General features: G+C 40.6%; 1 protein-coding gene across 17 annotated transcripts in view; it reads right to left on the bottom strand.

Moving 5' to 3' along the window:
* TTLL5 (tubulin tyrosine ligase like 5) overlaps window positions 1–15,975 on the bottom strand; it is a 286,889-nt gene that overhangs the window by 78,026 nt on the left and 192,888 nt on the right. For 16 of the 17 annotated variants that reach the window (XR_013556016.2, XR_013556017.2, XM_078447986.2 and 13 more), the window contains one exon: window positions 13,636–13,831. The exons of the other annotated variant lie outside the window; for it this stretch is intronic. Coding sequence is in view for 14 of the 16 variants with exons in the window: in XM_078447986.2 (XP_078304112.2) it covers window positions 13,636–13,831 (196 nt within the window). In the remaining 2 variants the exon portion in view is untranslated. The remainder of the gene's footprint in view (window positions 1–13,635; window positions 13,832–15,975) is intronic. 17 annotated transcript variants of the gene reach the window in all.

Raw genomic sequence — 15,975 nt, 5'->3', positions numbered from 1 at the left:
CTCAGCCAGCTGAGCCATCCAAGCGCCCCTCATTCTTTTAAAAAAATTTTTTAAAACATTTATTTATTTCTGAGAGACAGAGCACAAGCTGGGGAGGCACAGAGAGAGAGGGAGACACAGAATTCGAAGCAGGCTCCAACCTACAACCCATGAGATCATGACCTAAACTGAAGTCAGATGCTCAATGGACTGAGCCACCGAGGCACCCCCCCCCCCCCGTATCATTCTTTTCGTCATCTTATCATGGTATTAATCATCCTTTCTGTATTCTTCTCACATCTCTCTCTAGCAATTGTGAACAAATTCATATGCATTTATTTTCAATTGTCCAAATAAATAAATTTAAGTTAAAAAAAATCATGTAGCCAATTAATATTTTCTGAGCCTTGAACTTCTAAAACAACTAAAGATCATTTTAACCAATTCTGCTTCCAGCATGGGGGCAGGGAGTAACTAAAGCCCCCAGGTTGAAATTATAACGCTGTGTATATTTAAGGTTAAAAATAATACATAATAGAAGAGATATCTGCACACCTATGTTCACTGAGGCATTATTCACAACAGTTAAGATGTGGAAGCATTCTAAATGCCCCTCAATAGATGAATGGATAAAGATAATGTATATACATATCGTAGAATGTCATTCAGTCTTCAAAAAAGAAAGAAATCCTGTAATATACTACAACATGGATGAACCTTCAGAATATTCTGCTAAGTGAAATAAGCCAGTCACGAAAAAGATGAGTACTATATGATCCCACTTATATGAGGTATCTAAGTAATAACACTCATAGAAACACAAAGTAGAATGGTGGTTGCCAGGAGTCAGGGGGAGGGGAACACAGGGAGTTGTTCAATGAATACAGAGTTTCAACCCAAGATGAAAAAGTGTCATTCATCTGTTATACAACAATGTTCATACAGTGTCAACAATACTGTACTATACACTTAAAATTGTTAAGAGGGTAAATTCGTGCTATGTGTTTTTACCATAATGAAAAACTAGTTATGGATTTCTACTGAGCTTTTACCATGGGTCAACATCGTCCTAAACACTTTACATGCAATTATCACATTTAATCCTCCCAAACCATTGAGGTGGCTCCCATCGTCATCTCCATATACAGAGGAAGAAACCAAGGCACAAAAGGTTCCATAATTTGTCCATGATGGCACAGCTACTAAGTAGTCAGCTGGGGGTCCATGCCCATGGAAGAGGATGATTTCAGAGCTCATTATACAATGCTGCCTTCCTTATTTATGCTATGCTGACTCCCCTTTAAAGCAAATCCGCTGAAATCATATTTCCCTTCCAGAGCAAATCTAAAGCAAACTTAGCAATGTGTCCAATTTTCATCAGATGCATTTGAAAGACCCAGATTTCACTAGCTTTACTCTAAGAAAGAAAGCTTGAAAAAAAAATGTCTACAAGCAAATTTTTCTTACTTATTTTAAGAGTTAACATAAGTTTGTATATATGTATGTATGTATATAAGTAAAGATATGTATATATGTATGTATGTATGTATGTATATAAGTAAAGATAATCTCAAATGATCAGCAATGACCCCAGATCAAGAGTTCAATTGGTTAAAAAAGGATAATTCACAGCATCATTTTCAACTGTCCCTTATCTTTTATTGGCTAGCAATTTTAGGGAATTCTTCTATATCAGGGCTCTTGTTCTCCTGATAATGTGTCTGTGTCTGACATCTGATGAGTAAAATGAAATAATCAGGTAAGGCAATCTCTAAGTTCCCTTACAACTTTAAATTCAGAATTCATAAATATCTAATCTGTCTCTGCCTTCAAACGTACGGTTTGTTTTATTTGGCTCAGAATCTCACATGGTTGACCTACTGTGCATCTTGCCCAGGACTTGCTGTCATCCACGCTTCTTCCTGCGCGGCATCCTTTTCAGATGGGTGGGGTTCTGTATCTTTAGGAATGAGGTTTTTCATCAGCTCACACAGTTACTGCTGTGAGTCCCCCATATGCCCACAGACAAACACAAACAAAGCATAGGTGACAGAGTAAGGGCGGGGAATGAAACTGGTCACCAGGCAACTGGAGTAAAAACACATTTAAGGTCATACAACAAACAAGGCCGATTCCAAGCAGCTGGTAGGTGAACAGTTGCCTTTTAACATTCTCACAACCAAGCACAGTTCTGTACTTTGATTCATTATGTTGAGCCTTTCTTTCAGATTTTGTGTGTTTGGGTCTATAGTAGCAGCAACAACAATAAATTTGGAATGTCTTAACTGACTCATGATACATGTGTAAAACAAGAAGAAAACGAAGGGTCACTTCTCTCAAGAGGGAGAGAGGTAGGTAGAGTGGAAAAGAGCTTTGGAAGTCTTCTGACCTGGTTTGAATATTATCTCTGCAATTAGCTAGCTATGCAACCTTGTCTAACATGCTTAAACTCTTTGAATTCCCTCCTCAGTAGGATAGAGATAATGCTACATTGAGCACACAGGAGGCACTCACTCTGCGTCCACTTCCCTGCCCCTCACCTTCCTCCCTCCAAGATCGCAGAGGGATACTACTCTAGCAACAGCTTAGAAAACTGCCCGGTGGTTTTCAGGGGACTTCTATTACCAGTAGTGATGAATCAGCTTAATGAACTGATATCTATATTATAATAATGCACTAAGAATCAGATTTATATGGAGTTGAAAAAGGAAGCGTAATATTAATCATGCAAAAGTATCATCTACGGTAGTCACATTTGTAGACACCTGTCATGTGTCCTAGCAGTCTTCTCAAAAACACCAGCATAGAAATAAAATTAAAATACTATGACCAGTGACAATAACAGGGTGGAAAGGACAAAGTGATAACTGGAGAGGTAATTCCCATGTTATTAATAACAGCCCACACAAGTGCTCCATATCTTCAAACTTCTAGAACATATTTCAGGATACCGCACAACTCAGTAGTCCCTAACCCTATTACTAACTAATAAAAGCACAAAGAAGGTAAATTATGGGCATTTCCAAGAGTTTTCCGCCCAGGAACACCTTCTTAAGACATTTAAGAATCTGAGATAACTGAGATAATGTCTAGATCCGAGTTTAAATATGTTTACAAAGCAGACCTTCCTCTCTTATGACAGTGTATGTGAACAGCAGCAGACTAGTTCCAATAGCTGAAGATAACTTTTCAAGCACGGTTTTATAGGTGCCAATAAGTACACTTGTTCTAAGTACACTGCTACTTAACAGTTCATGTAATAATACATATAGATCAATATATACAAAATATATGAATGCTTTAATATATTGTGAGGGTGGTGCCATATAGCATGTCGGTCCAGAGGCTGGATGCTACACCTGCCTGCATACCTGGGTTAAAGCCCAGTCCTTCCATTTATTGTTTACGTGACCCTGAGAAAGTCACATAAGTGATGCTCTGTTTTGTCTGTTAAAATAGGACTAATAAGAGGGCAACTGTGAGGATTCAATGCAATAATACAAATATAACTCCTGGTTCAGTGCTTGGCACATGATAACATCCTGAGAAATACAATCCTCATGATAACCCACGTCTATATAGTATCATCTCCATATTAGAGATAAACAAACCGAGGTCCCAAGAAGTTTGAATAACCTGTCCCAGTCATAGGCTAGACAGAACCAAGATTATGTTATTTATTTTGAGAGAGAGAGAAAGAGAAAGCGAGTACAGGGGAGGGGAAGAGGGAGAGAGAGGGAGAGAGAGAACCCCAAGCTGGCTCCACGCTGTCAGCACTGAGCCTGGTGTAGGGCTCAATCCCATGAACTGTGAGATCATGACCTGAGCTGAAATCGAGACTTGGAAGCTTGACTGACTTGTCTGAGCCACCCAGACACCCCAAAGGACAGAACCAAGATTTAAACTGAAGATTATCTGACTCTAAAGTCCGTTCAGAGGATCTATTTCCAAAACAGTTAAATGTAGTTTTACATGTATCGTTTCACATATTTTCAACGTATTTTTATTAGACAAGAAGAAAAGAGTTTGGCTTGGCAAAATCTACTAAATCAAATGGTTCTAGGAAAACCAATCAATCAATCATCATCATCATCTACATCATCATCATCATCATCTAGAAACTAAGTGTTGTATGAGTTCCTGATAAAAGTCAGAAGGATAAACAAAATGGAACCAAAACCCCCCAAAAACAAAACAGTAGATTATGCCATACAGGCCAACATGCTCCAGAAACCTAAGCACACGTGCACACATTCTTCCCCCTAAATACCCCTAGTCCACCCCTCCTCCTGGATACTGTTAGAAGGACGTGGAAAGACTCCCCCTGCACAGTCAGCCTGTTTGCCTGCTCTCTTCGTGCCATGCTGAGGAGCGAGGGTGTTATTGCTGGCTTCCTGGAAAAGCCCGGGTGCCTGCTGAATTTCTCTTTCTTTCCCCTCCCCCACAAAACAAACACACAGCAGCTGAAGGTAATGGAGAAACACTATTCATTCCTGCAGGGGAGAGCAGAATTTTTCTAGACACATGCCATGGACTTTCAGGAGCAGTGTAACAAGACTTGGCTGGGCTTCTATGGGAATCCTTTCCACACCTGTGAGGTGATGCATGCACACATATACCGTCAGCAAAGGGCTCATGACACACGGCACCCAAGGTGTTATTAGCATACTGAAAGACCCCTCGGTATGCCCCCAGAGCTGCCCACCCCTTCCCCCCACAACTTGTTATAGGAACAGTAGCTTCCGCCGGCCCCTACTGCATCTAGGGGAGTCTGGCAAGACAGAGTCTGGTGGGAAAGGGGAAGTCAAGGACAGATGGAGGGGAAGGGTGACAGGAATTCAGGATGCACCATTTTCTCGTACCTTGAGTTAGCCTCACTATGTTCAAAATCAAGTCTACTAAAAATGGAAGGGCTTTGGAACAAGAACGGAACCAGTGAAAAATCCAGATGTATTTAAAATCCCCCCTTTCGTCCCTCTGTCGTTCAAAGAAGTTTCAGCAATTCTGCCTTGGCCATCAAAATGTCCTTAAGTTTTCTGCTTTTTGGGCTTTTTTCAGTCTGGATGAGGCAGAGAAGAGAGTGGGAGGGAAGGAGAAGGGGGCTGGGAGCAGAAGTTTAACAAAGGATCACTTTAACAGAAACTACTGAGTAATCGCTCTGTCCTGGGCCAAGAATAACATCAGCTCAATGTCGGCAATTAGAATCAGGCCAGTTGGGCCTCACAGCCGGTGCGGCCCTCCTCACAGCCCCCAGCACCGAGGGCTACTCATGCTGATGTCACCAGCAGTCGCTGCTGCCCCAGAAAGTCCCCCGACTCAGCTGAAAGAAAAGTTTTTTATCCTTCTCCTTCAGAGGCAGGAAGCCAGAATGAGGAGGAGGTGGGAAGCAACGAGGGCAGACTAGAGAGAAGACACAGTGGGGCCCAGATCAGCACGTAACAGACTCATGTGGCCATCCCGAGACTCCCAGGATTCCGTCACTTCTCCAACCACCCTGAAGTGCACGTTAAATGAATCAATATACGTAAAGCACCTGGAATAGTGCTTGGGCCGCAGGAAGTGCTGACTGAGTATTGGCTATTATGAGGAAAAACAAAGAGGGAGGAATCTGTCCCATTACTTATCTCTCGTCCCCCATAAAATGTGAATCCTGGGAGCAGAGACTGCTGAGCAGAATGTACCCTGATAAGAAAAATGCGCAAGAAGGCTTTCAAGTTTGGAAAACGTATTTATGAGGAGACTGGCAGATGGAGCGAAAAAGATGGAAACAAAGTTCCTATAAAACAATAATTGCCTGAAATTTTATAAGGGCAACACCAAGTCTTAACATATTCCATCTCCCTGCCAAAGGACAGAAAACAAATAACTGGGAAGGAGACATTTCCCATCTCTTTCCCTGTAGCTCAATGGCTCTCAATGCGTGGTCCCCCCAGGCATCACCAGGGGGACCTGTTAGAAATGGAAATAACTGAGCCCCATTTCCAAATTTACTGACTCAGAAATGGGGTGGGGTTAGCGATCAGTGTTTTAAAAACAGGCCCTCCAGGTGGTCCCACTGCTCAAAACTGGGGGTCTACAAACTACGGCTTATAAGACAAGTCCTGCCTGCCCCTCGTTTTTATAAATAAAGTTTCACTGGAAAACAGCCACACTCATTCACTTAAATGTTGTCTATGGCTGTTTTCATTCTACCCTGGCAAAGTGGAGGAGTGGCCATGCAGATGCTGGCCTACAGAGCCTGAAGTATTTACTATCTGGCCATTTACAGAAAAAGTTTGTTGACCCCTGCTCCGACTTAGAATGATTTCTTTTTTCTGTTTAAATTTTTATTTGCCTTAACTTTTTTCCTTATTATTTTTGAGAAAGGCAGAGAAAGCGTGAGCAGGGGAGGGGAAGAGAGAGAGGGAGGATCTCAAGAAGGTTCCGTGCTGTCAGTGCAGAGCCCGATATGGGGCTCAAACTCACAAAACCATGAGATCATGACCTGAGCTGAAATCAAGAATCAGACGCTTAATGCCTGAGCCACCCGGGCGCCCCAGAATGGTTTCTTTTTTACAACTGCTGGTTTTACTCATCAGTGTGTAAAAGTGCATGTTTTCCATTTTGTCTTACTTTGTTTATCACGGTCTCTATCCAATGGACCGGATCACACCTACTTCCTTGCACCTCAGTCCCTGGAAACCCTGCCAGTGGCTCCAGGTGACTTCCTCTTCCACGTCCAGGTTACAGGACCAGGTTTTTGTTGAGGTGGATTCAGTGCATGACAATTTCTCAGTTCATGAGTGCGGAGATAGACAGAGATGAAGATCAAAGCTTCCTCGGCATGAATGTTAGAGATGTCATTTCCAAACATACCCTGAATCAGAGTTTGCCTTCTTGAAATCAATACCTTCAATAAGCTGGCCACCTAAGTGCAGAAAAGGATGGAGAACCTCCTCTGCATGTAATGCAAGAAAGGTTGCATGATCTTAACCAAAACGTTTTTAGGGAATCACTATGAGAGGCACAGACCACGCACATAATCAGTGCAAATCGGTACGACAGAGTGCAATCCAATGTAAAGGCCTCCTTTAACAGCCTGTTCCATAGACAGGTATCTTTTGTGAACGTGCTAAGCAAATTAGATTTCAATTCTACCCACTACTCTCAAATAGACAATTAATCAAATTGTTAGTTATGTCAGTGGCTACGTACACTTTAGAAAAATGAATTCAAAGCATAAGGAGTTCGTCAAAGAAACCATCTAATAGGTTAACCCAAGGATAGAAACACAGCACATACTGAGAATGCAAACCATGTTTCCATCAACAATGTGGTGATAATTATAATGGTCAAGCCTCACACAGCCATAAGCTGGGCTACAAGAAGAGGCTTAAAATCTAGAAGGGCTTTGCTTCTTCTGTGGAGTGTTCTTCATGTCCTCTGAAATGATGTACTCTAAATTACTAAATATCCTTCATGTGAGAACATTTAATATCTTATTTGCTATCTTCTTAGTTATAAACTCTTTAAGCTAAGAACTTAGTTTCTTGAGATCTCCCCACAGTCCCAGAACTTCATCCTGACTCATTTTTCCCTAAATCAACTATGGATTAGAAGAACAGGGGGAAGAAATAAATGATGTTATAAACATATATAAAATTATGATGAATGATTTTCTGTTCCCTCTCCAGGAGACACAAGATAACTCCCTTCTTGGGAGTTCTGACTCCTCCCTAAGACAGATATTCTGACAGATTCTAAAAAACATGTTTTTCCATATACTTCATAGTTCAGTGAAACTAAACCAGTGTAATCCTCACTGGAAAAAAAAATCCACACAAAAATAGCAGTACTCTGAATTTTCAAAGGAATGTGAGTTGTTGGAAGCTAATCAAAAGAATGAGAAGGGCTATTAAATGAAGCAGTTTCTAAAAGTGAAAATCAGTAAAAACTGTCTCTCATCCCTTCAAACTTCAATGCCCTACAATCCCCCCCTCCTCTCCCTTTTTAAACATTATCACCATGTCAAGGCATGGAAGCATCAAAAGGGACCGAGTGTCTATATTTGTTAGCTCATTGATTATACTCCCATAAGAGAAATAAAGCTATTTTCGATGCCTCCCCTCTCCAGCATCTGATTAAGCTGGCATTCTCAAGTATCTGAATGATGGGGAGTTCAGATGTTTAAGAGTTTTAAGAAATGCACATAGATTTAAAAAAAAATCTAAGATACACATTTCTATCTACAATTGTGAAAATGCAAACTGTCTATCCCAAAGACTTTCTAAAGGAGGGAATTTCTACATGACGGAGGGCAACACGGTGATCAAAATGAGATGCTACACTCCATGCTTTCCAGGTAAGAAGGCTGGGTTTTCCTCTAGAAAAACAGACCTACAGAACTACTTCCCAAGTGCTTAGAGTTACAATTTCTCAATTACATTGAGTTAATATAATACATAGAGTACATGAGCATAGAAAAAGATGAGCAAGTGATGAATGAAATCAAAATAATAAAATGTCTGGACCTGGATGATAGTTAGAAAGATTAAGATAGCTCACAACGCTAGGAAACTTGAAATCAACCACAAGAAAAAAATCGGAAAGGTAACAAATACTTGGAGACTGAAGAACATCCTACGAAAGAATGAATGGGCTTGGGAATGCAAACTGGTGTGGCCACTATGGAAAACAGTATGGAAGTCCCTCAAAAAATTCAAAGTAGAAATACCATATGATCCAATACTAAACACTAAGTTGAAAAGATATATGTATCCTTATATTTATTGCAGCATAATTTACAACAATAATGATATGGAAGCAACCTAAAGGTGTCCATCAATAGATGAATGGATAAGGAAGCTGTGGTACACACACATGTACATATATACAGTGGAGTATTATGTAGCCATAAAAAAGGATGAGATCATGCCATTTGTGACAACATTGATGGACCTGGAAGATATTATGCTAAGTGAAATAAGTCATAGAAAGAGAAATATCATATGACTTCATTCATATGTGGAATCTAAGAAAAACAAATGAATAAACAGAAAGCAGAACCAGACCTATAAACACGGAACAAACTGATGATTGCCAGAGAGAAGGAAGATGGGGCGTCAGGGCAAAATAGGTGAAGGGGTGTGAGAGATACAGGCTTCCGGTTATGGAATGAGTAAGTCACAGGAATAAAAGGTAGAGTTAAGGAATACAGTGAATGAAATCATGATGCATTATACAGTGACAGATGGTAGATTCATTTGTGATCAGCACAGCATAATGTATAAACTTATTGAATCACTATGTTGTACATCTGAAACTAACGTAATATTGAGTGTCCTCTATACTCATTTAATAAAGTTTAAACTCCAGGAAAAAAAAAAAGAATGAATGGGCTAACCACGCAGTTAAAGAGGAAATTAAAAAGTATATGGAAGTCAATGAAAATGATAACACCACAACCCAAAACCTCTGGGACGCAGCAAAGGCGGTCATAAGAGGAAAGCATATAGCAATCCAGACCTTCCTAAAGAAGGAAGAAAGATCTCAGAAACACTCCCTAACCTTACGCCTTAAGGAGATAGAAGAAGAACAGCAAATAAAACCCAAAACCAGCAGAAGACAGGAAATAACAAAGATTAGAGCAGAAATTAATCCTATCGAAACAAAAAAACAGTAGAACAGATCAATGAAACCAGAAGCTGGTTCTTTGAAAGAATTAACAAAATTGATAAACCACTAGCCAGTTTGATCAAGAAGAAAAAAGAAAGGGCCCAGATAAATAAAATCAAGGATGAAAGAGGAGAGATCACAACCAACACAATAGAAATAAAAACAATAAGAGAATATTATGAGCAATTATATACCAATAAAATGGGTAATCTGGAAGAAATGGACAAATTCCTAGAAACATATACACTACCAAAACTGAAATAGGAAGAAATAGAAAATTTGAACAGACCCATAACCAGTAAGGAAATCAAATTAGTAATCAAAATCTGCCAAAAAACAAGAGTCCAGGGCCAGATGGCTTTCCGGGGGAATTCTACCAAACATTTAAGGAAGAGTTAACACCTATTCTCTTGAAACTGTTCCAAAAAATAGAAATGGAAGGGAAACTTCCAAACTCTTTCTATGAAGCCAGCTTTACCTTGATTCCAAAACCAAACAGAGACCCCACTAAAAAGGAGAACTATAGACCAATTTCCCTGATGAACATGGATGCAAAAATCCTCAACAAGATATTAGCCAACCAGATCCAACAATACATTAAAAAAATTATTCACCACGACCAAGTGGGATTTATACCTGGGATGCAGGGCTGGTTCAATATCTGCAAAACAATTAATGTGATTCATCACATCAATAAAAGAAAGGACAAGAACCATATGATCCTCTCAACAGACGCAGAGAAGCATTTGACAAAATAGAGCATCCTTTCTTGATAAAAACCCTCAGGAAAGTAGGGATAGAAGGAGCGTACCTCGAGATCATAAAAGCCATATATGAACCACCCAACGCTAATATCATCCTCAATGGGGAAAAACTAAGAGCTTTCCCCCTAAAGTCAGGAACAAGACAGGGATGTCCACTCTCGCCACTGTTATTCAACATAGTATTGGAAGTCTTAGCCTCTGCAATCAGACAACACAAAGAAATAAAAGGCATCCAAATCGGTCAGGAGGAGGTCAAATTTTCACTCTTCGCAGATGACATGATACTCTATATGGAAAAGCCAAAAGATTCCACCAAAAAACTGCCAGAATTGATTTATGAATTCAGCAGTTACAGGATATAAAATCAACGCACAGAAATCGGTTGCATTCCTATACACTAACAATGAAGCGACAGAAAGAGAAATCAAGGAATCGATCCCATTTACAGTTGCACAAAAAACCATAAAATACCTAGGAATAAATCTAACCAAAGAGGTGAAAAATCTATACATGAAAACTATAGAAAGCTTATGAAACAAATTGAAGAAGACACAAAAAAATGGAAGAAGATTCCATACTCCTGGATAGGAAGAACAAATATTGTTAAAATGTTGATAGTACCCAAAGCAGTCTACATATTCAATGCCATCCCTATCAAAGTAACACCAGCATTCTTCACAGAGCTAGAAAAAATAATCCTAAAATTTGTATGGAACCAGAAAAGACCCCAAATGGCCAAAACAATCTGAAAAAGAAAACCAAAGCAGGAGGTATCACAATCCCAGACTTCAAGCTATACTACAAAGCTGTCATCATCAAGACAGTATGGTACTGGCACAAGAACAGACACTCAGATCAATGAAACAGAATAGAGAACCCAGAAATGGACTCACAAACGTATGGCCAACTAATCTTTGACAAAGCAGGAAAGAATATCCAATAGAATAAACACAGTCTCTTCAGCAAGTGGTGCTGGGAAAACTGGACAGCGACATGCAGAAGAATGAACCTGGACCACTTTCTTGCACCATACACAAAAATAAACTCAAAACGGATGAAAGACCTAAATGTAAGACAGGAAACCATCAAAATCCTCAAGGAGAAAGCAGGCAAAAACCTCTTTGATCTTGGCCACAGCAACTTCTTACTCAACACATCTCCAGAGACAAGGGAAACTAAAGCAAAAATGAACTACTGGGACCTCATCAAAATAAAAAGCTTCTGCACAGAGAAGGAAACAATCAGCAAAACTAAAAGGCAACCGATGGAATGGGAGAAGATATTTGCAAATGACAGATCAGATAAAGGGTTAGTATCCAAAATCTATAAAGAACTTATCAAACTCAACACCCAAAAAACAAATAATCCAGTGAAGAAACGGGCAAAAGACATGAATAGACACTTCTCCAAAGAAGACATCCAGATGGCCACCCGACACATGAAAAAAATGCTCAACATCACTCATCATCAGGGAAATGCAAATCAAAACCACAATGAGATACCACATCACACCTGTCAGAATGGCTAAGATTAACAACTCAGGCAACAACAGATGTTGGTGAGGATGCGGAGAAAGAGGATCTCTTTTGCATTGTTGGTGGGAATGCAAGCTGGTGCAGCCACTCTGGAAAACAGTATGGAGGTTCCTCAAAAAACTAAAAATAGAACTACCTTATGACCCAGCAATGGCACTAGTAGGCATTTATCCAAGGGATACAGGTGTGCTGTTTCGAAGGGACACATGCACCCCCATGTTTATAGCAGCACTATCAACAATGGCCAAAGTATGGAAAGAGCCCAAATGTCCATCGATGGACGAATGGATAAAGAAAAATGTAGTATACGTATATACAATGGAGTACTACTCGGCAATCAAAAATAATGAAATCTTGCCATTTGCTACTACATGGATGGAACTGGAGGGTATTATGCTAAGCGAAATTAGTCAGTCAAAGAAAGACAAAAATCATATGGCTTCACTCATATGAGGACTTTAAGAGACAAAACAGATGAGCATAAGGGAAGGGAAACAAAAATAATACAAAAACAGGGAGGGGGACAAAACAGAAGAGACTCATAAATATGGAGAACAAACTGAGGGTTACAGGAGGGGTTGTGGGAGGAGGGATGGGCTAAATGGGGAAGGGACACTAAGGAATCTACTCCTGAAATCTTTGTTGCACTACATGCTAACTAATTTGGATGTAGATTTTAAAAACTGAAAAACAAAATTAAAAAAAAATTAAGATAGAGAGCATCATGATGATTGTTTTATTTAGAGGGGGGGAAAACTTTGGAAAATGGTGCTTTTGTCTTTAAGTGAATATTAATTTTGCACAAACTAACGCACACTATGTACTACATTTTTATAAGAGCAAATAACAAGAGATCAAACTGATATATTTCTTCACATAGCCAAATAAAAGAGAAGCTCATGGAATCAGTGCTGAGATAGCCCAACACAACATGCAGAACACAGTAACAGATTCTAAAGATGGCCCTGAAATGATCAAGAGAAACTTAACTCCAGATGGTCTTTCCCTGTAGTTTGGGCCATACTAACACACCAGCACAATTCAGTTACAGTTCACTTACACAGCTCTCTCACGCATATACTCGGGAGTGTCTGCCATTCTACAGATAGAAGGAAAATGGTATTTCACTAGAGCATAAAGGCCAAGACAACGAGGATTTTTGTGTATACCGTTACATTTTTGCGGGTACGTTGTTTTGTGTACCGTCAAGCCAGAAGACCAACAGCTTAACTTACGACTCCTTCCTGTGAAAAGAACTGGAAACATTATTTACACCTTGAAAATCTTGGTAAGTTATGAAGGATTAATGTGTGCTTATGTATACCAAGGGTGTACCAAAGAAATAGTACATTTAGGAAAAAAGTTGCTTCAAATGCTAGCTTTTAGGTATGTGGAAATTAGACCCGCTGGGAGCTTACTGAACGACCATCAGGCAACAGAAAGGGGCAATGCTACAACAGAGATTTTTGTAGAGAAATATCCAAGTGGAAGAAAATGTCACACCTGGTTCAGTGTCACCTCCTGCCAAAGCCAACATCAAGGCTTCAGCACGTTTCTTCCCTTGGAGTAGGTTCTCCAAGAGCCACGCGAGCCATACTGGTGTAGGTAAACTTTTGGGAAACTATTCCTACCTTTCCCATTGACCTTCTTCCACCCCTGTAGAAGAAAGATACTAGCATATGGAAAAGCCTTATCTGAATTACCTGATGCCGGGCTCGACTCTGGTCCAGAAGCTGCCGGGACTGAAGTTTTTGTTGTTCAAGTTGCTGCAGGGCAAAATGGAGTTGGTAACTGCCCGCTGTGGGGTGATACTTGTGCTGAGGGACAACCCCTGTAGCCTTGCTATATGCGTTGTTCTCTACCTCTCCCTCCCAGGCAAAGCCACCTGTTTGAAGGCTCCTGAAGAGAAAAGAAAGCAGAGCTCTTAGAGTGGTTGTGTGAACAACCTAAAGGAAGAGAGAGAAATATCACAGGTATTTTTCCTTTACAGGGCTAACATAGCTTGGAATTTACAAATCTGTTTGTGTGAGAAATCATCTGACTCGCCCACTAAACCACAGCTCCATGAGGACAAAGACAGGGCCCGCTCTGTTCTCCACTCTCTTCGTAGCACTTATCCTGAGGCCGGGGCACATGGTCAGTCTACAGTATCTGTTGAAGGTTAAGTAATTAAAATAGTAATTTCAGTCCCCTGTGACGGCCACAAGGTCTTCCAAGGTGGGCCCAGGAAGCTTCAAATGCAGGACGGCTGGTTGAATCTAAGGTAGGAACAGAGGCACAATCATCTTCTAAACCATCAACTTTAAAAGAACAGGGGTTAATTATACAGAAGTCATGGTTTTTCTTAACCACCTATTAGTGAGCTTACGTGTGCATCATGAGATAAGATAACTGGTCTGAGAAGACAGGTTTTTCATTATTCTAAATTTACCTCAGTAGGGTCCCCAGCCAAGCAGATGTTTGGCCTGTCAGACACATGAGGAAGGAGGAGGGCTGGTGGCCTTTGGAACTGTTCAGTACCCATGCTATGCTGTCCGTTAAGAACTCTGACCTTCTTCCTTGCCCAGATCCCCACATTTTAGATTCTGGTGACCATGTCTGTATATATCCCAGTTGAAGTCTTCATAACTACAGGCCTCTGCTTGCCCTCTCGGTCTGTTTCTTCCAGGTAGAAAAGTCCCCATTTATACCACTTCATGCTAATTAGGAGGGTGATTATTAAAAATGAAACCAAATACATGGAAAAAAACCAAGCGCTGGCCAGCATGAGGAAACACCGGAACTCTCGTGCATTGCTGGTGGGAACGTGAAATGATGTAGCTCCTGTGGAAAACATTCTGGCAGTTCCTCAAAAAGCCAAACACAGAATTACCATGTGATTCAGTGATTCCACCCCTAGGCATAACCCCCCCCCCCCCCCCCACCAATTGAAAACAGGGCCTACTTGTACACCAAAGTTCCCAGCAGCATTATTTCCAGTAGCCAAACGGTGAAAACATCAACAGATGAATGGATAAACAAATGTGGTCTATACCTCCAACGAAATATTAGTCTGCCTTAAAAAGGAAGTAGATTCTGACACAAGAGACAACACGGATGAACCCTGGGGACGTTATACTAAGTGAAAGAAGTCTGTCACAAAAGGACCAATATTGCAGGATTTCACTTATACGAGGTCCCTAGAAGAGTCAAATTCATAGAGACAGAAAGTGGAACAGTGGTTGCTGGGGCTGGGGAGATGGGAGAATCGGGACTTACTGTTTAATGGGTACTGAGTTACAGCTTGGGATGATGAGAAAGTTCTGGAGACAGACGGTGGTGATGGTTGCACAAATTGTGAATGTACGAGATGCCACTGAATCGTAGCACAGAAATGGTACATTTTAGGATATATATATTGCCCCACATTTTTAAAAAAGGTCCCCTTTAAAAAAGTTTTTACAACAGTCTTTTATCTGGCAGCCCTTTTCACTCACTTCTGGTTCTTCTCTGGACCTTCTTTAATTACCCTGTGGTTTTTTTTTTTTTGTTTTTTCCTTTTTGAAGTATAGTGACCAGAAAATTGCACACAGAAGAAACATGAAGAATCTCGTTGTGAACAACCTTACCCCAAACCTGATTAACGGGGCTTTAGGAAAGGAAACAGTGCCTAACTGAAGAGAAATATTCACAGTGACTTAAATCATCACGCTGTTATTTCCTCTGCAAATTTCCTTTGGCATTAATGGTCATTTTGATGGCAGAGTCACAGCAACGCTGGGGTAAGGTTATGCCGACCTTCCTGAGGCCTGACCTATGGGCCACCTAGTTATTTATAACCTGATTCCTAGTGACCCCAACGGAACCCTGGGGGAGGGGACAGAGCGGAATGTCTGCTGAATCCAGAAGCCCAGGCTCCTCTCTTGTCTGTGTTCTCCCTCACAGCTTCCTCATTTCAGGGGGCTGCTTTGGAGTCTCTGCCTCTCTCAAAGAGATTTCCAAATACCTAGTTAAGGGAAAGTCTGCATAATGTATCCCGAAGCCCATGGATGAAAGGTTTTCTA

Source organism: Panthera onca, chromosome B3, assembly GCF_046562875.1.
Source record: "Panthera onca isolate mPanOnc1 chromosome B3, mPanOnc1 haplotype 2, whole genome shotgun sequence".
Classification (NCBI taxonomy): domain Eukaryota; kingdom Metazoa; phylum Chordata; class Mammalia; order Carnivora; family Felidae; genus Panthera; species Panthera onca.
The sequence above is the reverse complement of the archived record's forward strand: the minus strand, read 5'-3'. Positions and strand labels throughout refer to the sequence as shown.